Source organism: Anser cygnoides, chromosome 3 (assembly GCF_040182565.1).
Source record: "Anser cygnoides isolate HZ-2024a breed goose chromosome 3, Taihu_goose_T2T_genome, whole genome shotgun sequence".
Taxonomy (NCBI): Eukaryota; Metazoa; Chordata; class Aves; order Anseriformes; family Anatidae; genus Anser; species Anser cygnoides.
This window is the reverse complement of record NC_089875.1, coordinates 23541713-23569629: the sequence shown is the minus strand read 5'-3', so window position 1 is coordinate 23569629 and position 27917 is coordinate 23541713. Positions and strand designations below refer to the sequence as shown.

The window sequence follows — 27917 nt, the reverse complement described above, 5'->3', positions numbered from 1 at the left end:
TCTGTAGGAAGCCATCTGAAACAGGATGAATAGCGACTATATCACTTACAGTCAACGTTCTTACAAAAACACAGCGTTAAGGCAAGTATGAGACAAAGTTGCACGTGGCCTCCCTTTGTGTGATGAGAAAACTTGGCCTGAGTTGGAGCAGTGCCTGCCTATGGTGAGCTCTGCGTGGCTGTTGTGCGCGGTGAGCCCCTCCATGAACAAGCCGTGAGGCGTTTGCTCAGGGCACGTCGTGGGTATTGAGGAGTCTGGTGAAGGGAGATGGCTAAACCAATGACTCCAAGCATTTACCAGCAAATATTTGCTCCAGGACACTTGTAACTCTGGGAGGATGCCCAAACGCAGAAGCAGTGGGTGACCTTATCGCACTCTACAGGTACCTTAAAGGAGGCTGTAGAGAGGTGGGGGTTGGTCTATTCTCCCACGTGCCTGGTGACAGGACGAGGGGGAATGGGCTAAAGTTGCGCCAAGGGAGGTTTAGGTTGGATGTTAGGAAAAACTTCTTTACTGAAAGGGTTGTTAGGCATTGGAATGGGCTGCCCAGGGAAGTGGTTGAGTCACCATCCCTGGAGGTCTTTAAGAGACGTTTAGATGTAGAGCTTAGCGATATGGTTTAGTGGAGTACTTAGTGTTAGGCCAGAGGTTGGACTGGGTGATCTTGGAGGTCCCTTCCAGCCTAGACGATTCTGTGATTCCCACTTGCCCTGGCCGGAAGGACCACTGCACACCACGTGTGGCGCATCAAGCGGCCTGCGGAGAGCGGCAGAAAGGGCTTCTTTTTGGGGGGGAAGCGTGAGCCAAGCCTCTGCTCTGTGGGGCTGGTGCCAGCCTCGGACGAAGAGAGGAGGCGGGGGTGCCTCAGGAGGCGGGGGTGCCTCATGCTGGCACCTCAGGGGCACCGCAGCGGCTCCGAGGGGAGCGGCGCAGCCCGCCCCCCACCCCGCTGCCCGCCTGCGGGCACGGAGCCGCCCGTCAGCCAGCCCCACGGCGGGCCGCGGCTCGGGGGGGGGGGCGGCGTCCTCCCGATTGGCTGGCGGTGACATCACCGGCGCGGCCCCGCCCCCGGCCCCGCCGTTGGCCGCGGGTCCCGCCCGTGGCGGCTGGCCCCGCCCCCGCGGCGCCGTACTTGTACGCGGTAGCAAAAGAGAAAGTAAGGAGGAGGATGCGGGCGGCGCGCGGCCGGCGGCGCGGGGCAGCGAGCGCCAGACCCAGCGGCGGCGGCGGCGCGGGACGCACCGGGGCGCGCCGCCACGCGCCGGTACGGGCACGGGGGCGAGCGCGGGCACGGGGCTGCGCGGGGCAGCGCTGCCCAGCCGCGGGGTAAAAGTTCGGCTCTCCGCTTTTTTTTTCCCTTTTTTTTTTAATTTTTTTTCTAGCTTTTTTCTAGCTTTTTTTTTTTTTTTTTTTTTTTTTTAGGGAGCTCGGTTCCGTACCTTGTCTTTTATTCTTTCTTTCAAACTACATCAGGAGAACGCGCTCGCTGCTTTCCTTTTATCGTCATCATCATTATCACTGTTATTATCATTATTAACATTATTTTTATTTTTAAGGAGAAAGCCGCCGGTGCCGGCCCCGCTCCGCAGCTGCCCGCGCTCCGTCCCGCAGCTCGGTGCCGGGCCCCCCGGCGTGCCGCTGGAGGGGAGCGGGGGGTCCTGGCGGAGCTGTGCTGGGGGCGGGTGGGTTCCCCAGCCCTTCCTCGGGCTGTGCCGCTCTCGTTGCTCTTCTCCGTTTTCTCGTGGAATCGGGGAGGTTTCGGGACTCGCACGCTGCGCTGCGCGGCAGGGGCTGTGAGCCCGGGGCGGCGGGGGCCCCTCTGGAAGCCTGGGCCTGGGGCTGCCGTAACCCCCCGGGCAGGTGGGAGCACCGGGCACACACCCGCGTTCTGTAAAGGTCCCCAGAACCCCCTTTCTTTTTTTCCCTCTTTTTTTTTTTTTTTTCCTGTTTGCTTAACTTTACATTCGAGTTTGTCCCTGATAATTTACTGAGAAGTTAATTTTATTTCAGCTTGCTGGAAAAGTCGCGTATCGCCACTGAGACATTCGGCTCCCGTACGCTGCTCCCGGCAGCAGAGTCGGTCCAGGAGTTGTTTCCCTTGCAGTAAGCAAAGGAAACGAGAGCGTGCCTCTTTATCAGTCGCATGCCTGGGGTTTCAGAATAGCTCAGCACCATCTGCATGGAGACAAATGCCTCCCCCCGGGTGTAGCAGCACAGTCCAGGCGAGCTGCATGCACTCGGCATTCCGCTCGCACACATGCAAGGAGCTGGAGTACTTGCTGCGGGATTGGGAAGGTTCTTCAACAGCTACTGCAGGCTGGTAGCTGTTGGAAGGGATTGTTAACCTGTGGGTAATAGGTGTTGATGAAGCGATTTGTAGTATCGGGAGGCTTACGAGATTTCATGATCTGTTTTCATCACCTTTTTCTTCTCCCCGTTCCCCCTCCTTTTTTTCTTTTGCAGGGTGATCTTGAGTTCTTCCTAATTCGCTAGTCCTCAGCCTCCTCATGCCTCCGTCTCCTTTAGACGACAGGGTAGTGGTGGCACTTTCGAGGCCCGTGAGACCTCAGGATCTCAACCTTTGTTTAGACTCTAGCTATCTTGAACCTGCCTCCTCTGCCAGCGAGAGCCACTCCAGTCTGCTCGGTGCAGCTGTCGTGTCCCTAAAGACTGCTAATCTCACGTATATGCCCTCATCTAACGGCTCTGCACGCTCCCTGAGTTGTGGATGCAGCAGTGCCAGTTGCTGCACTGTGGCAACGTACGACAAGGACACTCAGGCCCAAACTCAAGCGAGCACCAGCAGCGCCGGAGCCCCCACAGCCTGCCCTGCCAACCAAATGGTCAACAGCAATGAGAACGCCGGCAGCTTGAGCCCCCTGGGTGGAGTGGGGAGCCCGGTCTCGGGTACCACCAAGCAGCTGGCTAGCATCAAAATCATTTACCCCAACGATCTGGCGAAGAAGATGACCAAATGCAGCAAGAGCCACCAACAGAACCAAGGGCCTGTCATCATTGACTGCAGGCCGTTCATGGAGTATAACAAAAGCCACATTCAAGGGGCTGTCCACATTAACTGTGCTGACAAGATCAGCCGGAGAAGGCTCCAGCAGGGCAAGATCACCGTCTTGGACTTGATCTCCTGCCGGGAAGGCAAGGACTCTTTCAAGAGGATCTTTTCCAAAGAAATCATAGTTTATGATGAGAATACCAATGAGCCAAGCAGAGTAATGCCTTCCCAGCCACTCCATATAGTGCTGGAGTCACTCAAGCGAGAAGGCAAGGAACCCCTAGTCCTAAAAGGTAACCTCCCTCTTTGCCCCCACATGCTGTGCATGTACTTGGCTGTAATCTTTGCTGGTGGTTGAACATTCACTGTGGCTATTTATCTCTAGGAAGAGCTGTGTGCCTCGAGTGGCACACGAGTGGCAAAGCAAATGTCTTCCATGGCCAGATCATGGAGCTGGTAGCTCAGCAGTGGGGAGATGCTCCCCTTTCTGTGTCTGTTGTCCTTGAGTAGTGGAGGGAGTGGGAACTGGGAGAAGAAGGAAACGCGCTTCCTGGTGTCTGTCTGTGTAGACAAAGAATTTCCGCAACTGTTTTCTCTAAATATTTATAGCCCGAGGGGCAGAAGTCCAGGAGGGCATGCTTCTCTCTTAGTCACCAGACTGACCTTTACTTAGCAGACTTATTTTAGTCTATATAAAATTGAACTCCTAGGTGCTAGGGATGGGCAATGGGAGAGCAAAGGAAGGGAGGAAGAAAGACAAAGGAGGCTGCTTAGTCTGGGGCGTTGCATCATGGACCAGTTGACAAAACTTGAGGAGCAGCCAAACCTTGTTTTGGTGGTAAAGGGTCAGAGTAACAGACAGAGGGAGATACTCCTCCAAAAAGTGGTCTGAAAGGGTAGCATTCATGCGTTTGTGTGGATGCACACTTTTATATGTATTTTTTCCTACTTGAAAGGCTCACGTTTTAATGAGTTCTTTGGCCTATCCATTAATGTTCTAGGGAGGGGAATGTGCCCCACCAATTAAGGCAGCATCCAAGGACACTTTTCCTTTCTTCCCTTTATTCTGTAGCTCCTATTTATAACGATGCTGTCCTCTAGATTAAAGCTCTTTGCCCCCTGGGTATTTATGCCATTTGAAGGCATGGTTGATAGAGACTGGCTATGGTACTGAGAAACTGCGGGAGTTGTTGCTTACCTCATACTGTATATATTTAATTCACTTGAAAGTAGTAACTTTTACAGGAAAAGATACCCTGCATGGTGTGGCAGAAGTAAGGATTGGGCTAATGGTTTAGCTCATTTTCTCTGTTTAGTTTCATACACTTCTAGGAGCTAAGAGTCCAATGAGGTACTCATCTTTGACTAGATCTTGTGGAAACTTAAAATTGCACTGAACTTTCTTCTAACTCACAGCAAGTGTTGGGTTATGCTGGGTTGACTCTAACACTTGCTGAAGGTTCACAGTGTGCTTTTGAGTGTCTTGGGTCAGATGGTGCCCTTCATCTGTGCGACAGAGAGAGGAGGTGCTCTGTAGAGGTTTCATTCCTGAGGTCTCCTCTCTCTGATGGTATTTGTTCTGTTGTAACCAGGCGTATGGCTTATGTGGTGTAGTCTGGAAGTCTTCCTGCCGTTAGAAGACTGGCATCTTCAGCATCTCACTTCTCTATGTTTCTCTGAAAACACTGAAGCTCCTGCCACCACAAACCGGCAGTTTTTCTGTCCCTGAAATAGGAGGCACCTACTGAAATGTGGCCATGGAGCTGTTAGGCCCTGTGGGCAGGTTGTGGGCAGCCCCTGCTCCCACCTTCCGAGGCTGACCACTGCTTTCTGGGTGCTACGATGGGTTTAACTGGTTGGTCGTGGGATTACTTGGGCCATTTTTGGTCTTCAGCTACTGAGAAATGTAAGCACCTATTTCAAAGACCTGCTTAGGAGAAATCCCCTCCCTGAGCTGTTTCTGCCAACAAACCTGGAACTGTGCTAGGAGACAAAGGAAGCCAAATCCCTTGCTTTTTGGGTGTAGTAATTGGCTGGGCTAGAGCAGACCTCACCTGGGGAAGTGCAGAAGGGAGAAGATGTAAAAATAAGAGTGCTCCTGCTATCACCTTACCTCCCTCCCCATCTTTGAAGTGGGGCTCAAAGTGGGCTCCAGTGGAGCCAGCTCGTGGTAAAGCTCATGATAAAGCAGCGTTTAGAAGGGATCAGAAACTGAAAGAGAGCCTAAGGAGTGGTGCTAGAAGCATTCGTTATTCAGTTTTCACTTTTCCCTCATGCTTTGGTAGCCCAAGAGCTGACGCCCCGTGGGCCTGCACGCCTGTGGGTGCAGACACCAGAAGGAAGCTGGGGGTAGCTCTCTGCCTGTCTTTCTTTTTCTTTTTTTTTTTTTTTTCCCTTCAAGTGGTTTCTCTTGCTTGCTGCAGTCCAGTCCTAATTTATTGCGGCCCATCTGATCCCGTGTTGTGTTTGCAAACACTGGTTGCTAGCCTCGCCGGCCAAGTTCGCGTCCCCCTGATCCGGTGCCACGTTCTCCATCTTTGGTGCGGCCTGGCGGCCCGCGGCTGCTCCGCTCGTGGCGCGGTGTCACGTTGTGGGGGGAACCCGATCAGCGGCCCGGGGTTGGGTTACAGCCCGGGCTTACCGCTCCCCGGGTAGCGGCATGGCCCCGGGTGTATTTAGGGTTAGGTGCCCCAGTCTTTTTAAGTCGCAGATAAACTCCTGCGCTGTTTCCAACGGCCAGACTGATCTATAGATAAATGTATGTATGGGGTGCCTTATTAGGCTCCGGTTAAAAAGAGGTGGTCTGATTTATTTTTAATGTAGCAGACCAATATAAACTGACTGACAGGAGAGCACTGGGGCTTTACGGGGTTTTTAAGAACTCTGTGCCTCCTTTTGTGTCTCTTTGCTACTTCCTTTAATAGGGAGTGTTTCTTGTCATAAATGAAGATTGGTATCATTTTCAGTTCAGCTCTTCAGAAGCAAAGACTTGCTCACTTCTTTGTACAGAAGCTGTATAAGTCACTTAAATACTAGTGTAACTCTTTTTTTTTCCTTTTTTACCCCCAGAAAGATACCGTGTCCTTAACATTGTTGTTACATGGGCATTAGCAGCTGAAGCCATCAGGGCTGAAGCTGCTATTCAGGTTTTATATAAAATATGAAGCATTCCTGTTTTTCCCCTGTGTGCTCACAGTCATTCATGCTAGACCGTGGTTTTGCATTTCTATTGAAACCTAAAGGCCTTTCTTTTTGTGTATGCATCTTTTTTGCCTAGTATTGGGAAGGAGAGGAGGTAAAAACAGTGATGCGAGCCCGGCCCCCATTCTGCTTGATGCTGATGGCAAAACTGTTGCTGAATTTGGGGAGAAAGACCTCAGCAGCCCAGGTTATCCTGGATGGGCTTGTGCCCTCCTTCCTTCGCACAAACTCTGCAGCACCGTGTGGTGAGACCATTACAGGAGAACACCAATGTATTTCTGCCTTACTGGAAGAATTTGCCTTCCTTGGGTGTGTTAGCTCATAGTGAAAATGGCCTGCAGTTTTGGGCTTTTTGTGTGCTTTATTTTGCTCCTGGGACATAAAAATAGGAAGTAGGAAATGCATTTGCATTCAAATGGGAAGTATGATTTTACACAGAATGAAATGTTTAGGTTTGGAGTTGAGCATCTCTTTTCAAGTTAAATTAAATCTACAAATGAACTGAAAATGAAAAATTGAAGCATCTGTGCCAAAACATTTCAACAGCTTTCAACAAGAGAAGTTGCTTTTGTCTCCCTAGTCAGTGTCTAGTGCTATTGGTTTCATCTTACCCTTCCTCCTCTGCCTTTTCGAGCCCCAGCTGCAGGAGTCCTGTGAACCCGTTGAAGTCTTGTGCTCTGTTTTTTAAAAGCTCCTGTGTTTGACTGCGGGGAAGAACAGAATCCAGAAACAAAGGTGTAAGATGTAAATTTGCTAATAATCCATTTTTTCCCCTTTGTGCTTTTAAAGTGATAGCTGGAGCATTGCAAGGGGGGTGGCGATGATAACAACTAGTTGCTTCTCTGTTCTTGTTCCTGGTTTGAGGAGCTTACTTGTGCTCTGTTTTTTCAGTCTTGTCATTGCTCGTCTAACAGGGAAATAAATTGACTGGGTCTCAATAGCAAGGAGTGTAAAACCTGCCAGTAAAATCACTTCAGGCTTGCTGCCACAGTCTAAGAATAGCTTCAGATCTCTTACCAATGCTGAAGTCACCTATCAGTGAAGTTGAAACAACTACAGAGGGGCCAAGAAACCTATAAAAGGAATAAACATGTACCTGTTTTATACTCTCCCATGGTAGTGCAAAATACTACGATCAATTGCCTTTGGAATACCTGCTGTCATAATCTGTTGCAAATACATGATTTATTGTTATTAATTATGTAATTCAACAGTGCCAGTGTTACTTTAAGCCTTAATTGAATTACTCTGCACAAGTATATTTGAGAGTAGAACTTGACACAACGGTCAAAAAATCCAGCTGTCCAATTAAATATGTGCCTGGCACTTATTTCCACTGGAGATCTCCACTGAATAATTATTAGGTCATGGTTGAAATCGGGAAATGTGTATTTTTAAGTGTTAAGTAATACATGTGAAACATCCACTGTGTTTAAAATGTGTTCCCTCTGTGCTGTGAAGGAAATTTGGCCTCATCAGTCACTGGGGGGGATGGTACGGCGATGACACTTCTCCTGGCTCTGTGAGGGATTTTACCTTCAGTTTTCAGAGGCTGATTGCTGGACCTGAAATACATTCCTCCCCTCCCCTGCCCCTCCACCCCGAGGTAATAATGTTATCAGCCATAACACTTAAAGGAGTGTAAATGAGTGGGGTGTATGCATGTACACCTTTTGCTTATAGATAAAATGGGGTAATAGTGTTTTGGTTGTGTTTTTTTTTTTTTTTTTGAGAACAAAATCTTTTCTTTACTTGAAGTGGATGCTTCTGCAGAAGATTGCACCCCCAAATTTTCCAGTTCAACCGTAATGGAAAGTGTAGCATTTCTTCCCAGGTGATGGCATCTTAAAGTTTGAAGTGTTGGATTGCTTGGTACCTGCCATGTTTTGAGAGGCAAAAGGAGCAAAGTCCATGCCTTGGAAAGAGACGAGCGTGAAGACTTCTCTTTTTAGGTGTCCAGTTTCTCATACACTTGGAAACCAAACTAAGAATCAAGAAGGAAACTGTTATATTAGCCAAATACCTGTAATGCTAGTAAAGAAAAGTTTGGCTCCAGCTCTCTTTCAACTGAGGAGGCATCCTCTGTGATGTTCCTAGTTTATATAAGTTGGGTTATAATTAGCTGAAAGCCTTAAGTGCTGTCCTTCCCCTGTTATGGGTGAGATGCTCTACCAGTAAGATCTTTGTGCCTTTATAGAAGTGCTTAGTGATGTTTTATGGCCTTTCATTCTTAAAGTGACCATAGCCTTTCTGGGAGGCACAGGGTGGAATAATAACTGTATTTGAGGTTAGAGCAGTGTCTAGTTTTTAACTAATACAGGTACTTTTATTTTTTAGAATATGTATATGCTTCTATTTCTTTTAAAGCAGCAGCCACTAATGCATTTTTTTTTAAACTATGCTTAGGAGCACAAAAGTTTCTTTGACTTTTCAATACATTTCAAGTGGGGGATCAGCCACTCGTCTTCAGGCTATGACTCTCTTTACTCTGTGAAAAGCCATGTTACAATTTTTTAATTACAGAAGAAATTCTAAAGTGAAGAAATACCATGAATGGGAGCCGCGTGAGCACTGTGATAACACTTGTATCTTCTACACATTTATCAACCAACCAACCAAGAAAGAAGTATTCAACATGAGCTTGCAGGGTGATAGAAGTCCTGCTGCTTAATGAAACAGATCATTGTTAATCTGTTTAAAAGATGACCTAATGCTTTGTTTGTCCCTTTGTGCAAAAGATAAGATTATGCGTGGTGTGTTGGCCTTTCTGGGTTGTCTCTGGTAGGCTTGGAGGAACACTGGCTTCAGAAAACACGAGGTTGACCTGAATATCACTGTGGTTGTTTGCCTGGAGCTTTGTTTCTAGGTACTCACCTGAAACCGTCTTCAATGTTTTATTTATTTTTAAAACATTTATGTACTGTAGTAAGTACAGAAAGTTACACTTTTTGTAAAGTAAACCTGAGGTACTTGATAAGTCAGAGCTGAAAGAAGGGCAGATATCTTATGGCTTTTGCCTCCTAGTTCCTCCCCTGAAATTTAGAGCTGGTACAGAGTCCTCTTAGTGCCCTCTTGAGCGCTGCATTTTCTTGCTTTAGCTTCATCTGGCAGGTCTTTCAGGTGGTTGCCTCTTACCTGTGAGCTGTGGCCTTGATCCAGTAAATTTCTTGACAGTGTTTATAACGGCAGAGCTCTTCGTGCACCAGTGCCTCTGGGATTTGGCTGGGGTAGAAAACTAGCCAGCGGTCGTGGCCGTGCCTGTCAATGTAGCAGTACTATGTGGAGGCAGAATGGGAGGCTACTAGGAAAAGCACACACGTAGGGGTACTGACCCTACTTTCTAAATGTTTCATCGGGGTTATTTCTGCAGCTGCAACGTCCCGGGGCAATCTTGGTCTCTGTACTGTGTGGCCAATTGATGCTGTTATGCCCCAGCAGCTTCAGCAATGAATCTGTGGGGATTTTTAATGTCTTGTGACTTTTTAGTACAGGAAACTCTTCGCTTTAGCCAGTATCTGTGATAAAAGCAACCTCATGCCTTGGAAGCATCTCAGCCCACTGGAGATGGTTTTTGTGCATCAGCTCTGAAAGCTGTTGGTGCCCAAGGAGCAATGTCCCTCAAGCAGGTGGTCTCAGACCTGGCTCTGGACCTGTACAGCGGCATTTTGAGGCTTGATGGGGAGAGGAAGATGGGAGAAGTTCCTTCCCTGTGTGGTGCAGGAAAGGGGTAATCTGGCTGGAGGGGGATATCTGTGCCTAGATAGCAGAACAGTTTCAGGTCCGGCGAGCTCTGGCCGAGGCCACGCAATGGTCATTCTCTCGCTCTGTGACTAAGCGCACACAATAGGCTTGCTGTGAGGCCTTGGACAAGTCACTTCAATGTCTGAGCTTTTTTTTTCCTCTTTGCACTGTTTGTAACACTGATCTCATCTCTTACTGTGATCTGTGCTAAGTGTCATTGACCCAGGTTCAGCCATGGATCTTCCTGGCCCATGAAGTGGGAGAGGGGCTTACAGACACCCTCGTCCCTTAACAGTGCATCTTTGCTAAAGTGATCAGCTGCAGGATTTGTCTGTGGGTGGCTTTTGTTCGTCTGAAAACTCAAGTTTCGTTTTCCTCTCTCTCTGCTTTGTGAGCAGGTTATGTCCTTTCTCAAAAAAGCTCCTCCGTGAGTGGCTCGAGATCCTGAAGGAGCACAAGGCTGTGCTCTCCTGGTACTTGTGTGTAGTGGTGCCTCTAAGAGCGCGTCACAGCTGCCGTTGTAGTCAGCGCAGGGAGACCTGAGCCAGCAGGTCTGCAAGGACCAACCTTGTAGGTGCGGGTGCCACCTAGTCCTACTCGTCCCAAAGGAATAAGCCTCCCCTTGCCGCTGCCTGGGGCGCTGCTGGGCTCATCTGGCTCGCCCACATCCGCAGCATCCTTGGCCGGGCTCCAGGCGGCTCAAGTGTGTGCACGGGGCTGTCCCAGCTGGGGGGGCCTGGGGCTGGAGCGCTCTGGGGGACTGTAAATCTGTCAGCACCTGCTGCTGGGGGGGCACAGGGGCACTTCTGGAGCTGGGGGGGCCTTCTGTCCGAAATAAAGGCTTCGAAGGAAGAAAATGGGTGAGGGGCAGAGGGGAATAAATAAAATAAAATTAGGGGAAGGTGTGGGTTCCAACTTTTTTTGCTACCATCTAGCTTTAAAAAACAAAATCTGTAACGTGCCTGAGTTTAATTCCCACTCGATTCACCATAACAGAGAAGAAACACTTCAAGTTAAATGTAGTAAAAAGAACAACAGATGCCACTCCTCATCTGCACACGAATTACTGTATATATATTTTTTACAGTGGCTTTAAGGAATTTGGAAAATACAGGATAACTTGCAAGTTTCTGTCATGTTAGTTGAATTGATTGTCACTAGTTTATAACGCTGAAGTGTGATATTAAGCCTTAAGTGAGGAAGTGACCAATAATGTTTTAAAGCAAAAGCTGTTGTTAAAGCAGATGACCTGTGTTGTGTTAATGATGGGCTCTAATTTGTCTTGGCCATTTTCTTAGCTAAGATAATAGGAGTCCTGTCTTTTCACTTGATTGAAATTAAGTTATTCTTAATTTACACAACAGAACTCGCTGGCATATTGTAGGTATAAATAAAAACACTTAATACGATTGTTTAGCTTGAGGTTAATCTTACGCTCATAGATATTTTCCTGTTAGCCCTGTAAGGCAGTAGTACATCTGTATCAATGAATAACACAGTGCCTGTGCTTTCTGGGAAGTTTTCTTTGTCTGCGGAGACAAGGAGACCCAGTTTGGTTTTGATCTAGCTGAAGAGATTTCCTTGTTTGATTGCTGCTGAGTTTTGGATTCCGTAACTCTTCTCTCTTCTTCCTTTGATCCTGGAGTGTAGGTTCTTGTCATGCTTCCTCAGCCGTGAGGGCTGTCAGCCGCCGCCTGAGCCAGTGCTGTGACCCAGTTCGTGTCTCCTGAAGACCAGGAAGGTGCGAGTTGCTTAGTGCTCAGGAACTGGCTTGATGTCATGAGGAGGGAAAGGCGTGCGAGATGTACAGCTCAGTGGTCCTGAGCCTGCATCAACAAACAGCCCTGTAGCATGCCGGGATTCAGTTTCTGGTTGGGCTGGCCCTGCAGTCTATGTGACAGCATGGGAGCTGGCTGGCACTCTGCTCGTTCTGGTAGTTTGATGCTTTTATTTTAGGACAGTATGACACTAGAATATTTCAAGGCAGTGCCCTTTACATCCTCTGGATTTTCTTAATGTGCTTCAAAATAGTTTGTTGGAAAGTGTCAAATGAGAGCCAGATATAATTATTTCTAGGCAAAAGAACAGAAACTCTTCATTTTTAAGAGGATTTAAATCCAGCAGGAATGCATGGCATTCACAAACATTGATGTGTTACAGCAGCATTCTGTTTTTCTTTCACGTTAATGCAATGCACCGCTGGTGTTTCTGATGCAGAGGAACAGTGGTTTGGACTGGAAAAGAGCCTGTGTTCATTCTCGGGAGAAACAAATCAGCCTGCTTGGTTGTTGGAGTGAAGCTGTCCTGAAGAGGTTGCCCTTAAAAGGGTAAAGTGAACAAATGGATGGCTGACCCATGAAAATGTCAGTGTTCTCTAATATGTACTAATTAAATATAACTGTCCCCTCCTACACATGCAGGATTACAGATGTCTGAAACAGTGCCTGGTCTCTTCTCTCTCTTCAGATGTGCTGAGCCAGAGCCCTCTGAGCTGCCTCGGTCCTTGCACACCCCAGAGCACGGGCACAGCAGCTGCTGGCTGTCTTTGGGTCAAGCAGTGAGGATGAGCAAATGGGCAGGTTGCTTTGGGGATGCATATGCTGATAGGCAGTCATGGGAGGCAATTTAATATAAAAATATAATATTTATTTAATATTATGTTGATATTTAAAATAAGCTTAAAAATAATAATAATGCAAATTGAGCACGGGCATTTTGGGAAAGTCTGTTCTGTTCTGCCTCTGTGAAAACAGACTTATAGCTCTTTGTCAATATAAAAAAATTTGTGGTATCTTTATGACATTAAAATAGTTTCTGTTCCCTCCCCCCTCATTTCCCCTTCATACATAGCTTTAGCATTTCTTGATGACCTTTTTGATAATATGATTTCCAGTGGGAGCATTTCACAGTAGAAGTATGTATTCCTTCAGGGTTTATGCTGACATTTCCAGTGATTATTTAATTGGACTTCATGTTAGCTTAAATCCCCATGGGAGAGCATACTTTTGCTATGAGAAGTTGTAACGTGTCTAATTTTGAGTTTCTGCTATAAACGCTTGCCCTCCAGGGAGGGTAAGTCCAATCCTCATCTGTCACTGCAAAATTGTCACAGTAGTGTGTTTGGGATGTGGGACTTACTTTCTTGTTCCAAGCTGTGTTCTTGTTTATATATAAGAACATATATATGCATATATATAAATAAATGTTCTTTATACTGAAATCAAGGTCTTCTCCTCTTTCACCTTCCTGACTGCTTCCTGAGAATAACTTTGAAGGATGCTGTCGCTTGGTGTGTTTTTCTTCCCTTCTCTCTTTCTCTTTCCTGTGAATGCTTCTGTTTCTCCCACATGGAGAGACTCTGTACATATCCCAGCATATAGGGGATTCCAGTTACAAAGCTGGAACCGCTGTCCTGAATTCAGACATGTGGTCCAGAAGTATTCACAGTGATTTCTGGAGGGGCTGGCCACTTGTCCAGAAGCATTAATGGCGTCTTTTGGAAGAGCTGTTGAGTGAGGTGGGGAAGGGAGGTTTATAACTTGCATAGGTGGCCTGTGTCCCAGACTTAGAGTTTGAGGCAAAACCAAGTTTGACAAAAACAACAGCAACAACAAAAAAAAACCTTCAAGCAAAAATGCTGACAAACATTCCCCAGCAGCAGGTTAAAAAGAAAATTAAAAAAAAAATAACGCTTGATTCTAATTACGGCTAATGGATGATTTAGTGCTCCTTGGAAGAGGAAAAGCAAAGGGGTAAGAGCTAGTGGTGGGAAGAAGCAAGTCATATGTCCAGGTGTGGGAGACGTTATGGGAGAAAATGCGGTTGAACGAGGGTGGTAGCGTGACAGGAGGAAATGAGTGGAGCTGGGCAGAGGCAGCGTCCCTTTGCAGAGGAAACTGCCTTCGGCGTCCTCTCTCCTGCCCCACCGGGCCGTGTCCTTCAGGGCAGCAGCCTGCTCTGTTCCTGGTGTTGAAGTACTAGATAACAGTAGATAAGATTAGGGGCTGCAAGAGGCCAGTAGGAGAGGATGTGCTGTAGCAAGGGGCATGAGATGTAGTGAGTTGAAATTAGAAATAACATGCAAATGTATGCGCGTATGCCTCAAAGCTTGGGGGGGGGGGGTACGACTTAATCTTTTTTTATCTGGTGTTGCACGCTTGACTTTTAAAGGGACCTCAAAGCACTTGTGTCAAGGATGTGCTTGTAACTCCTGTAGGCCGGAGCTTGTCTATGAACCAGCCTGCCGTGGTAGTTTCCACATGGAAAAAAACTGACCTTGCAACTTCTCTGGAATGCATGGGTTTGCTTTTTTGGGAGGATTTTTTTTTCTTTTTTTAAGTGCTGTTGGCAGCTTGATTAGAGGGAGACTAGATAAGATTGAGTGTATCAAGGTGGAAGCTGTTCTTTGTGAACTATGTTTACTTTTACTTTTTTGTTTGTTTGTTTAAAGCTTAATCTTTTGCGGCAAGGCTGATGCCAAATGCTGTGTGTGTGATAGGGAAAGAAACCCTGCAACGGGTTGTTTGAACCTCCTGTGGACGGGTGAGAAACGTGCTTGTAGGACTGGCAAGTGAGACTTGTCTCACATTAGCAGCCGCAGAGTAGAAAAAACCTGTAGTTACTTATGCCTTTGCGTTCCCCTACCCCACCATTCTCTAAAATCAGTGTAGATTCTTGAAGCCAATGAAGATACTTAAATTATGAAAAGGTGGTGAATGAGGTTTCTGCTCTGAAGGGCTGAACGTGGCTGCAGTTAGTGATTTATTTATTTATTTTCCTATTCTTCAACAGCAGAAATGGTAATGTGTAAAACAGTCTTGGTATCACTGTGTTCTCCTTGTACTGCTGAAGGATGCATACCCCCCTGCATTGTGGGCTCGACCTCAGTTTAGTCTCCATCCAATGTTTGTATAAAAAAAACAACAGCAACAAAATTTCCTTGAAGTCAGAGGAGCTACTTCTAATGTCATCTAGGTGAATGTGGTTCGATAGGTCCCCACCCTTTTTGAGAGAGAGAGAGGAGTTGCCCTTCTCATCTCTGCTTCCTGCTATGTGGGCCAAATACAATATTTTCAACCGTGGTGCAACTCTTGAGCTTTCTACAGCAGCAAGGGTGAACCCTGAGCAATGCTCGCCAGCAGCTGCGGTGAGGAGGACTTTTGTCTCAGATAGTAGAAACGCTCCTGCAGTGACATGCTTGAGTTAGCCCCGTTGCTCTGAAAGATTTGGGGAACACGGTTCTCTGTAGCGTACTGTGGAGCTCTGCTGGGAAAATGGCTGTCTTGTGGTGTGTAAGGAATCTGGACGTCCATCCTTTCAGTACCCACGCTGTGGTGATGGCCAGACCTTCCACTACAAGGTGGTTTTTGCTCTTGTGCTCTCTAGGCGTGCCACCAGTTGCCTACAGGCCCTGCTGTTGATTTGGTACCGTGTAGGCCTATCCCTGCTTGAGGCAAAAGTAGAGAGAGGTTGAGAGAGTAGCAGAAGAAATACGGAGAGCTAGGGACTTTTACCTGTGTCAGACAACGCGGAAATAGCAGAAGGAAGACAGTGCGCCCAGTGCACCCCTTGTCAGGTTACAGCTCAGATACAAGGCCCTTTAAGCATGGCCATAAACTTCCAAGGCATGACGTTGGTTGGTGGTAAGAAGACGTGATCTGGGTGGCTGTCCACATCCTGCGAGTGGGTTTGACCACTACTGGCAGAGCCCTTCTTCAACCTGTAAAGCTGTTTTTTTTTCCCTGGGGGGGAAGGAAGCAAGTAGCTGTGATGGATTCGCTGCTGAAAGCGTACCCGAGCGTGGAGAGAAGATGCACAGCAGCATGACCCAGATTAGTTCATAGTTATCAGCGGGTGCCAGGGCACATCCTGCCCATGGTACGGGAGCAGCAGGGTGCAGGGGTGGCCCCAGGTCTGCACCCTCCCGCCCAGCTGGGGTGGGAGTGAGGCGCTGGGCGGCGTGGGGCTGGGCAGCACCCTGCCTGCAGCACACCTCTATTTTTACATGCTGGAGTCACGTTTGTTTAACCTTGAGGCGTCCTGCGCTTTGAGTCGACTTGACACAAAGTCATCTGTTCATTAATAACACAGAAGCAGTTTAATTGTTGTCTTAGTGGAAAAATACATGAGACTGTCATCAGCTGTTGCTTCTGGCAGTGCTTTTCTGCAGTAATGTAAATAAATGAGGTCACAGGTTTAAAGGAACAGGCTGTACTTGCACAAATTCAAGTGTGATCTTAAACGGATATGCACCAGTTGCCTGAATATCCCCCATCTTGGTGTTAGCTTTCACCCTACACGCTAACTGCTTAAAGCTGTGACCTTTTGGTGTTAAACACAATCACAGTTGAGCTGTAGGGGCTCGATTTGTTGTGTAGGTACTCGCAGGAAACATGCTGAGTGGATGTGCTAAAACTTGGATTTGTTCCTGAGCTATTGAAGCTCTCAGTCAGTCACTACAAGCTACGGATCACCAAATTCTCCAGTGGCCCTACCTATGAGAGCCTGGCACTTTGGGAGGGGTGGAGGTTGCAGACCAAATATATCTTTGTCACAACCCTGTGAGACTTCTGCTTTTGTTGCATGTGTGCTTTAGTTTGGTGGGTGTTGTTTTTGGTTTTTTTTTTTGAGTTGGCTTTGTGGTATTGTAATCGAGGATGTGTGGATCCAAAAATCCATCTGAATAGCTTTCAAAGCTGTACAAAAGGCCTGTTTGTCTGCAGGGATCACATGTTCTATCTAAATGTGGATCCCACATCTGCAGTCTGTCATGTATAAAAACACGTTCCTGTTTGTAGTTGTAACAGGAACACCCAGTACCTGCTGCTCTCAAAACAAAGCCCAGCCGTGCAGATGAGGTGATGTAAAGGTAAGTGCAGGTGTTACTCTGTGGTCAGGTTACTTCATGGTACTTGCCTCTGCTTCAGCTCTCTCTCCCGGGGGGAGAGGGAGCAATGTAACTTACTGTCTTTACTGTGGGGTAAGAACCTGTTTCCAGGTAGGAAGCGTATTGTATATCTATAAAAACATATCATAAGCCCACATCCTAGTGTATATATGCTCACGCCGATGAAGAAGTGTCACAGAAGGCATGGGAGGGGGGCAGGTGTTACTGAACTCCTTGCACTTCTTTTAGTTCTGTCTTCCCTTAAAAATCACTCGCACAGAATGTGTGCAGATAAGCTTTGTTGGTTTTGCTTTATGTAAAGATGTCCGTTCCTATTGCAAGGTCACGGTCCCTTGTAAAAACTGGTTGCCTTGTTTCTGCCGTACGTTTTTGTGCCTGTTTCGCATCAAATGCACCCTTTCCTGATAGCAAATGACAGACACCGTGTTTGGCGTGACTTTTATGCAAGCATCATGTTGCTTGTCTCTCTTTAATTTGCTCAGAGCTGCTCTGGCTCCCATCCAGCTGCTAACCTGGCTTCAGAGCACTGGTGTGAGCCCCGGGCTCCTGGGTGGCTTTGGAGCTGGGAAATGTGCGTGCAGCTGCTGCCCAGGCGCTGCACAGCGGGGCATTTGAGAAGCATCAAGCAAGATGTTTATGGGCAGATGGCTGAAAAAAAAAAAAAGAAAGCCTTGAACAAACAAGTATGAATAGCTGGAGTGTGCACAGTGCTGACTTAAAACTTCCTAAAAGTTTTGACGTCTCAGACAATCCCGAGTCTGTTGTCACTTACTAACTGTTCTGGCAAGGCAGGGTGGTGGAATATTTCATGCGGCTTATGTAGTGATAACTGCAAACCACTCTGGCTCTTCACATCAGCGGTGAGCAGGAGCACTGGCTTCTGATGCGTTTCGCTAGATAGCAGGTCAGGCTGTCTGCTGTGGGCATCCTACTTCCATTATCCCTTCCCTTTTGGTAGAAATACCATGGGTTTCCAGGCGTGCTGGGCAGCCTTGCGTGCCCGTCACTTCATGTGGATTTGGGTAGGTTCAGGCCCACGAAAACATGCCCAGCAGCTGTTTTGGAGAAGAGCATGCACGAAAGCACTTGGGATGTTCTCTGCATCTGTTTATGGGTTGTATCAAATTGGCTGGGTGGTTCAGGCTTTTTACCTGATTATTACAGCTGCACAGTGTGTTTAAAGATAGCAAAGACAGGTTATAAGCACGGCATTCTGTAGAAATGAACGCTGATAGCTAGTCTAGCTGCTAGCGTTTTGTTTTGTCAGTGGGTTGCACCTGAACATCCGAATGTCTTGTTGAAAGTTGAGCGTAGGCTTCATGGCTGGAGCTCAGACTGTACCACTATGCATGCTGATGGTCTTTTCCAGTTCATATATTGCCTATCATCTGTATATGATGAAGGCTTTCAGTATATTGCAACTAACAGCTGAAAAGCTGCTTCTAAGCACAGCTTCCCTTTGTACTGGTGAGAGGCTTCTACCAGGTTGTACCCCTCACCCATGTTCCCTGCCACTGTCCTTAGTAACATCTCCTTCTTGCCCCAGGTTTGGGAAGGCTTGAGCATCTTCAATCACTCTCCCCTACTGCTCAAAGACCTTAAATGATGTCTTCTGCATGCTGTGTTTGCCATCGTGTGGAAAGTCCATCCTTCTTTGACTCTTTCTGAGTGGTTATAATGAGCTTCTCTTGGGCTTTTTTTTGTTTGTTTCTTTATTGGAGATAGTCTTTCAAACTTGTGGCAAACCGGAGTATTATGCATGCACGAGCTCCATTTAAATTATGTTAGTGCCACATAAATTGACCAGGAGTGAGGATGGTGCATGCTAAGTGCGGGGGAAGTGGAGTTAGGGAGCAGTGCTTGTGAGGCATCTAGATCTTGTTTTGAGGCCTGAGGGGCTGATTTCAGCACAGATCTAAGCAGAGCTCCTACTGTTGGGTTTAGAGTTAAGCTTTCCTCCAACAGCATCTTGCTGCATCCTTTCTGGGCACCAGTGTTCCTGTCCATTGATTCCTTGCTTACGTGTCTGAGATGGATCCTTTCCCCAGTAACACGCTGTTTCAGGGCTGTGTGCTCCAAGAGTTGCTTGTATATGCTACTCTAAATGTTATATAGGTATATATGTATATGCTACTCTAACTTTTTAACTCCGTAGCCATGAGGGAGAAAGACAAGGGGAGGGTGGATGTGGGCTGACATTAGGAAAGGTTTCCTCTTCACTAGCAGATGCCAAGAAAGAAACGGTGGATGAAGCGGTTGTGTGTTTGGCTGCTCTACTTGTTTGGGCCTCTTCTACACGATGTGCTTGGAATCACCTTCCACCCTTTGGCCTGACGCTCCGGCTGGAGGGGTGGGGATTGCCCTGCCCCTCTTGCTCTCTGCTGACCATGGTGATAGCAGAGGAGTTCTGCAAAACATAACAAGGAGGAGAAGACGAGGTTTTCATCCAGTGGGCCCAAGTTCATACCGGGCACTGAGGAAGAATGGGTAACAGGAGTGGTGGTGTCTTCTGGCCGGTGGAGCAGATGGAGGTGGCAGAAGAAAGATATAGCAAGCTCTTTCCTCACTGCCTACAGACTGTCCAGCCCTGCTGTATCTGCGAGGTGGCTGGTGAAAGATGATGCCTGCCACACCATAAGCGTGTCTGCACCCAAGTGGTGAAGTAATGGGATCTTATCTCCCTATGGCCACTTCTTCCCAGAAGGCTGTGGAAGATGAGCGCTGACCCTGGGGCGACTGAAGCTGCTTATTCTTTGGAGGTTTCCTTGGGATCCCGAGCATGCCCTGGGCGTCACTTAAACAGAAGCATTTAAGCGGAAGGGATTGCTTACCTACGCAAAAGCAGAGTAAGAGTTGGAGCGGGGCTGGGACAACTGGAAGGTGGCTCAGGGTTCAGCGTTTAGCCCAGGCTGTAGCAGTTGGGTTGGGTGAGATGTCGGATATCTTCAGCATGGGGACCATGGACCACGGTCTTGCTTGTTTTCTTGAGCAGCCTGAAAGGATTTTTTCAGACCTTATCAAGGCCAAGTGATGTGGTTGGCAGATGAGCTCAGATTTTTGTCCTTGCCCTTTCTTCTGTCCTCTGCCCCTGTTACAACAGCTTTGGATCTTTAAGGCAACTCTATTTGTGCTTTGTCCTGTAAACTGCAGAAACAGCTGAAGATAAGCGTGCTTTTGAGGCAGGGGAATTGCTCTGCGTTTTGTGAGTGATTCAAGGATTTCTGGGAAAGTGAGTTACTAGCAGCACGCGAAGGACAGAAGTCTGAACTTTATTTTAAATAATAATAAAAATCCCTGGTATTAGAGAGGAACAGACAGACCTGAGGAGTTTTGTAGATCTCTAGCATGCTGCATCGTGTCTGAGAAGTGCCCTGCTGTGGAGGCACTTGGCATCATCAGGGTTTCACTGATGCCTCCCATTCCCATCTCCTGGCACGTGCCCCACAGCGGCGGCCAGTGTTTGTGGTGCTGCCTGAGAGATAGGGACCTGAGCATGCAGAGGGGGAAACTGAATCAGGGAAGTGCTTGGGGAGTGGGAAACACAGGAAAGGGAGCAGTAACCCTTCGCTTGAGGAGCGGGCCTTGAAAGGAGAGGCATGGAAACCTGCCTTCAGCAGAAGGATCCAGGGCTATATATTACCAGGCTCCAGGGGAAGGGCTGGGATTTAAAACTCGCCCCTGTCATCAATGTGGGGTCAAACCTGCCTTGTTTTCCCCTCATGTCTCATTCAGATAGTGTGTGGGGGCTTTAATTGGTCATCAGCCTTCTCAAAGCCCTGGTCTGGGGCACTTGTACCCATCATGTGCTGTGTGGGGTGCCGAGAGGGGCCTTGTATGGATCGCACCCTGTGGGCTGGCACTTGGGCTTTGGGAGCTGCAGCACTCAACACTTGGGTATTGAAGTTCTTGGCTGTTTCTGATCCAAAGCCAGTGTGACAGCATGGCTTTAAAATCTTTCTTTTGCTAGATCATTGTGAAAGAACATGGAAAAGACAAATAACCTTTTTGAAGGGAAAAAAAAATAGGCGGGATGGTGACATTCAGCGTTTATTTTGGCTGTTGGAGCTCTTTCTAGTAACTTAAGTGTATTTCTTCCCCTCCTGATTTTTTTTTTTCCCTTTTTGGCTTTCCTTTGACAAAAGTGCAATTGAGTCTGAACACTTGGCCCGTCTCGGCAGGCTGCGTGACTCCAAGCGTCCCGGTGAAAGAGTAACCCGCGCTGGTGCGGGCAGGCGGGGGGCATGGCGGCGTTCCTCCCTCGCTGCCCCTGCCTCCCCGCGGCGGTGGAGGCGAGCCTCGCCACCTGCTCGCATTACCTCATCGGCTCCCAGGAACCAAAGGCCCGACACGGAGTGGTTCTTCTGGTATTGTTTGCGCTCAGAGGGCTGATGTCATGCCAGCTGATGTCACCCCGTGCTTTGTGTAAGCGCTATGGAAACTGGGCAGGTGGGGAGCCCGCGGCTGATGTAATCGCCGACCGAGGTGTGGAAAGGAGGTCTGCTTTTCTTCCTGGGCCTGGGGAGACACCCTCCTGGAGCCTGGGGTGAGGGGAGCAGGGGGGGAAAGGGGAAAACGCTGCTTGAAAGAAAACAGTGGTGTGACTTGCGGTAGAGCCGGGGGAAACGTGAGCCAAAAAAGTGACTTCTCCCTTCCCCCTCGGACCCGTTTCCCAATCCATATTAATATCCTAAAAATAGCCCTTGCTAGATATTTTCAGACAACTGGGGCAGAAAAAGGAGAGCTGTTAGCCACATGTTAAGCGAGAGCCTCGGTTGCTGTTACGCTGCGAGGGGTGGTGTTCCTCCTGTCGGGCCGCACACGTGCGCGCTGTTCTCCTGGGGCTGGGGGTGCCCTGCAGGCCTGCCCTCTGGCAAGCAAACTGGCTGCCGATGCGAACAGGTCTCGAGAAAAGGCCGACTTGCTGCTCTGTTCCAGTGTAGTCGGAGCTGGTTTGCTGGTGGTTTTGATGCTTTCCTTCTTGGGGGGGGGGGGAAAAAAGGCCTTTGTTTTCCTTTCACCTCCTCCCACAGGCTCGTAGGTGAGGCGGTCCTGGCACCCTGATGTTGCACAGAATCATGTTTGTGTGCGAGCCTGTTCCTTGGCACCGTCAGCCTCGTGGAGGCAAGGACAGTGTGTGCCACTGATTCATGCTGCCCTCACCGGCAGTGGCCGTGCTCAGCATCGACTGCTGTGACAGCGGTGTTGGGGACAGCAGGGCTGCCACCAGTCCTGGTGGTCCTTGGGGCATGCTCGAAAGGAAGGTGGGGCCGAAGTGGTGCTTACCTGTGGTCTCTAACCAAAATATCTGCTTGGCCTCTCTCCCCAGGAGGACTCAGCGGTTTCAGGCAGAACCACGAAAACCTCTGTGATAACTCCCTCCAGCTGCAAGAGTGCCCAGAGGGGGGAGGAGGCAGCGGCGCGTCCGCGGTGCCCCCCACGCTACCTCAGTCCATCCCCACCACACCGGACATCGAGAACGCTGAGCTCACCCCCATCCTGCCCTTCCTCTTCCTCGGAAATGAGCACGATGCTCAGGACTTGGAGAAAATGCAGAGGATGAACATAGGCTATGTAATCAATGTGACCACCCACCTGCCCCTGTACCACTATGAGAAAGGCATGTTCAACTACAAGCGGCTCCCGGCCACTGACAGCAACAAGCAGAATCTCAGGCAGTATTTTGAAGAGGCTTTTGAGTTCATTGGTAATTATCCTCGACTGAAACGATTCCTTTTTTATCGTCTTCTCTCCTTACCTGTTAGTGAAGCATAATATTAATTCCAGATTCTTGTAACTGCCATGAAGGCTGTGCAAGGTCATACTTACTTCTGTTTAGATCGTCAGAAACACTGAGCACTTTGTGTTTCTGCTGATTCTCATCTCTAGCACATCTGACTAAGTAGCCTAGGGGTACAACTTTATCCAATGATAGTGATGCCTACTTCCAAATCTCCAAATTTAGGATTTCTAAAGCCCTGCTTCCCCCAGCTGAGATTTTTTTTGTCATCCCCTCTTCCTGATTCCTTTGCATTTCCTAATCTTCACAGCGGCTTCCATCCAAATTTTTATATTCATTATTTTTAATGACAACAGTCTTCCCCAGCTCAATTTTATGAGAAAACTGACAAACCTTCACACTCCACTTATTTTACCGTTAGATTTGTAACTTCAGAGTGTATGTGTGGGTGAGTGGATAGTGGTGACAACTAGTATTAATTAGCTTCAAACCCTGTAGGCTGTGAGAGAGTTCACAGCAGAGATGCAGCTCCATCTGAAACTGGGGAGGTGGCTAGAGAAATGAAGTTACGCGCATCGCTCTGAACCTTGCTATAGTCCACATAATGCACCCCTCATCCGCATGTAGGGGGCCTGGTCAGTGAGGACATCAAGTAATACTGAAAGCTTTTGAGGACCTTTTCTTGCCCTTCTCTATGTATTTGTGGGCACAGCTTCCCGCAGTGCATGTACAGAGTTCACAACCTTTTGCAGCACAGTGGATGTCCACTGGTGCTTGTCCAGCCCAAATACATGTCCTTAGAGGTTTCCTGAAACAGCCTGGATGTGGTGCAGAACCACAGGCATGCAATTTTTCTCCCTCTTGCTGAAGCCGGGCTAATCTTGTTACCATTAGTTCAGGCTTGATAATGAAAGACAAGATGATGAAAACATGCTTCTGTGTTATATCACAGCTTAGGTCCTTAGCTGACCCCATGGACTTTTAAAAGTGGACTCAGAGCTGTCTTTCTCTGTCCCTGCTCTCAAAAATAGCCACTGTTTATGGCTCCTGAGTGAGAGTGTAGGTGCACAGCTCCTCTGAAACTTGAGACTGCTTGTGCTGGCTCTGTGGGGTGCTCTGGGGCTCAGCAAGGGTCAGGTACTGGGTGTAGGGCTGGGTCCTGGGGGGGGGAAGTCCAAGCTCAGCATATTCTTCTGAGCCCATCTGCCTTGGTGGTGCTGGGACTCACTGCTCTGAAGCAGGCAGCTCTCGGGTGCTGCAGGGTCTGGCTGTGTTTTGGTTAGCAGAGAGTCATTGTGCTGATACGGCCTGTAGGCGTGATATTTCAGTGAAGGTGACTAGGTGAAACACTGCTTATGCTGCGGCTCTGATGATATACAGCATTAATTCTCAAGTCTTTCCACAAGGAGCTTCCAACAGGAGCCGTTTTGATTGACCTCTGCCATGCAGAGGACTGAAGGATCTCTATTTAAAATCATTTTTTTTTTTCCCAATGGCTCCTAACCCAACCCCAGCTCTACCAGCAGCACTGTCAGGCCTACTGATCAGTATGTTCATAGGAAGGGGAAGAAGGCACCTTTTGGGGAGAAGTGAATGGCTAGAGTCCTCTCTGAGGACAAGGGAGGGGAAATATATTTTTTCCTTAGGGAACAAAATCTGGGTCAGGAAATCCAGTAAAACCTTAAACTTTGAATTCAACAAGACAGGATGATGCAGTAGGCTAAGGTTTCATAAAGAAACTGCAAAACTCCACCGAGGTCTTCTGGGGGTGAGAGGGAGATATCTGCATCCAGCTTCCCCGTGAACTGCAGGGTTAGAGCTCTTAAGCCACACACCATGTTGTTGTTGTTGTTTTTTGTTTTTTTTTTTAATTGTTTCATGATCTAACCAAGGGCAGAAAAAGTAGCCTTGCCCTGAAAAGGTTTAGAAAGTGTTTTAAAACCCATTTTGCTTTCCTTTTTAATAATTATAGCTCAAGGGGCTATCTTTGTTTTTAATAAACAAGTGTTTCTCCATTGAGGTTTTTTTTTTTCCATAGCAAATTTAGCCAGCTGGGGAAGTAACTAGTCAAAGCTTTCCCTCCCTCAGGGTAAACTTTTAACTTGCATTCGAGAATGTTTGGAAATGTTTAAACAGTAGGTCATTGGCATATATGTATATAAATATTTAAAAACAACAACAAGAAAAAACAAACAACAAAACAGACACAAGTTTAGCGAAGATTAAAGCTGCAGGAAGTGAAACTGAAATGTACAGAGTGCCCAGATGAAGTTAACTTCAAGAGCCTCAGAGAATAGGGCAAATGAAGTGTATATATTCTTTGTTAGATACTGAATCTGAAAATACCTGTTTCTGAAAAGGCATATTGCTTATCAAGACAGGGAAGCTGAGATGCTGAAGTAACATAGCGGTGTTGTGAGAGAGGTGGGGATGGAGCTCAGGCTGCCTTTTTGTGGACCTTGACCGCCTGCATAAATACTCGCTGGCAGTGCTTACGAGCAGCGCAGTAGCATCTCTGAATGGTACAGTTCATCGCTAACAGAGACTCTGCAAACGTGCAGATCTTCACTGTTAGACTGGTCTGTGTGTTTCACCTGAAGTTAACTTTGAAACCCTGAAGGAAGGTAGACTGGAGCTGGAAGTTGGGGAGATGCTGCTGTGCCTCTAAACAGATAGAAGGGCTTTAACATCAAGTTACTGCTAATCACACTGAGCTTTTCTAATTTACAAAATGGCAGAAACTTTACTTTTTCTGTTTTTCTCATTTCCAGAGGAAGCCCATCAGTGTGGAAAAGGTCTCCTCATTCACTGCCAGGCCGGTGTGTCCCGATCTGCCACCATAGTTATCGCGTACTTGATGAAGCACACACGCATGACCATGACGGATGCCTATAAATTTGTAAAAGGCAAGCGACCAATCATTTCCCCCAACCTTAACTTTATGGGGCAGTTACTGGAGTTTGAGGAAGATCTAAACAACGGCGTCACACCACGGATCCTCACACCAAAGCTGATCGGCGTAGAAACTGTTGTGTGACAGTGAAGTCAACGAAGGGGTTAGCGTATTCTTCACCTGATTTAGGGCAGTGATGGGTGGGTTTTTCTTTTTAGCTTTGGGGGGGGGGGGTTGTGGCAGACTTTTTTGCGAATAAAAACCTTTTTTTGTGAGGAAAGGTTTTTAAAAGAGATCCAAGAACTTGGCCGTGTTTGGGATGTGGCTGTGGTTTCCTTCCCAGGCACTGGCAGAGCAGGGAGGCTTCGGAGCAAAAGGAGTACTTTTTAAAATCAAAACAAGAAGAAGAAATATTGGGCTTTTTTGTTTTGTTTTTTCTTTCTCCTCCTCTCCAGCTACTCACAGAGTTTATGGCTAAGTAGTCTGTGCAGGTTCATAGACTGAAGAAACCTAAGTTGAAGATGAAATACAAAAGGCCAAAACAAAGCAGAAAAAACTCCCTGAAACATGAGGGCCTTCATTCTGCAAATGCTTTGCTAAAGATAACCTAGCAAAATGCTCACTGATGCAAAGGAGATCAGAGCAGCTTAAAAAGTCTGCAAGGCACTTTTCACACTCCTGACTCAAACTAAAGAAAAAAAAAAGTTTTTTTGGCGTGTTTCATGTTCCAGTTCTATTTTTCTATTTTGGGGTGTAAGGTTTTAACAGTAAGGGACTTTGATCATTCTATGCCATATGCCTTCACTGGCTTCTTGTGCAATAATAATTTGGGGTTTGTTTTGAGTGTTCAATCCAATTAGAGTTGGCTGCTCACTAATAATTAGATAATAATTTTTAAGGTCTAATAGTGAAATGGCAGCCGGCTTGGTTCAGAAGAGATAAATGAAAGCAATTATTTTGTTCCTTTATATGATTTTGATCCTGGTTACAGTGCCATAAACCTTGTTACATATGTATATCAGAATGTACAAAAATTGAGAACAAGCAAAGTTTATTTAAAAATATTTTTCGCACAAAATATTGGTGTGTTTCAGTTGTCTATGTAAAAAGAATTGATTATAAAAACAAAAATCCTTTGGAAAATGCGTGTGCTTTTATTTCTTTAGTGATTTTCCATTTGCTTTCTGTGGGATGGTGTGTTTTTGTTTTTTTTTTTTTCAGTGTACATTGCTGGTATCTTTTGTTTGACATCTCCTTTTCAGTGTTTTATTCTTGTCCTCCGCTGGTAGAATGTGTTTTCTTTATTTCTTTATTTATTTTTTGTTGTACTCTTGCATCCCTTGCTTTCTGTAGCCATGTTTTTCTCTCCTGGAAGTACATCAAGCTTGGAGCTGTTCAGCTGAATTGGCACAACTGGGGAGGGCTTTTGGGGACAGACCTACAGCTGAATAGTCATTTAGAAAAATAAGAAATAAACATTTTTTACTGATTCCTTTTCATTTCCTGCAATTAGCTTATCTTCTGTGTTACAAAACTATTTTCTAGAAATATATTGGACTCCTCCATGTTTTCCCCTGGCCTCTCTACCGGCTGTTCCTTTTGCAGTTCCATGATCCCTGGCCACGCTGGGATGTTTCCCTCTCTTTTGCCCATCTTTCCCTTCATCCCTCCCTTTTTCCAGCTATGTCAGTGTTATGTGTGGCGCATATTGTAGAGCTGGTGCTTCCTGCCCGACAGTGTCCCTTAGGTGGCTGACTTCTTTTGCTTTCCTTGTTTGTTATTTACTTTTTTTTCTGATGATATGGTATAACCTGATCTCGACTGTTTCCAACTCAAAGTTTATTTGTATGAGCCTAAAATGAGCTAGAAAACATTTCTCGTATGATTCTGTTGTGCAAACTGATATATCCCAGGAAGCCTGGTAGATGTGAAGGTTTTTCCTAGATGAAAACCAATGTGGACTGAACCAAGTTTAAAACAGGACCTGTCAGAAAACTTATGTATAATCACATTAGACATGTATATTTTTGTGGACATTTTACTTAAAATGTTGTTACTATACAGATATTTTCTTGAAACTTATCCCTTTATTAAATTATTTTTCTACTGGAATTGATTTTTTTTTTCTTTCCTATGTTGGTCCCTTCGCTGAGATGCCCTTGGTGGCGAGCATTGCCCAGGCAGCAAAACCTCTCAGGCTCTGACCGCTCGGGCTGAGGAGCGGCTCGATAGAGGGAGCACCTTTTACTGTCTGGGAATCTGTGCGCCCCAGGAGGAAGGACATCCCCTAGCAGAGATGGTCTCCTTCCCCCTTCCCTTGCACTTGGGCTCAACCTTTTTCGGCTGTTCTCCATGTAGTGTGGGTGCACCTGAGTCACATCGGTAGCAGGCAGAGAGGAGGTTAGAAACGTTCTTTGCTGCTCCGAGT

At 47.1% G+C, this 27917-nt stretch overlaps 1 protein-coding gene across 1 annotated transcript; it reads left to right on the top strand.

Moving 5' to 3' along the window:
• The first annotated feature begins 1108 nt into the window (after positions 1-1108).
• On the top strand, positions 1109-27601 carry DUSP10 (dual specificity phosphatase 10). Its single transcript, XM_048057615.2, has 4 exons — positions 1109-1264; positions 2464-3303; positions 22186-22563; positions 25368-27601. Exons 2-4 carry the CDS (start codon positions 2508-2510, stop codon positions 25631-25633), a joined length of 1440 nt encoding a protein of 479 aa, XP_047913572.1. The 5' UTR covers positions 1109-1264; positions 2464-2507; the 3' UTR covers positions 25634-27601.
• The last annotated feature ends 316 nt before the right edge of the window (positions 27602-27917 follow it).

Coding starts and splice junctions, on each gene's coding strand:
- DUSP10 (XM_048057615.2), top strand. CDS start 2,508: ATGCCTCCGTCTCCTTTAGACGACAGGGTAGTGGTGGCACTTTCGAGG. Junction 3,304..22,185: donor GGAACCCCTAGTCCTAAAAG/GTAACCTCCCTC, acceptor CTCTCTCCCCAG/GAGGACTCAGCGGTTTCAGG. Junction 22,564..25,367: donor AGAGGCTTTTGAGTTCATTG/GTAATTATCCTC, acceptor TCTCATTTCCAG/AGGAAGCCCATCAGTGTGGA.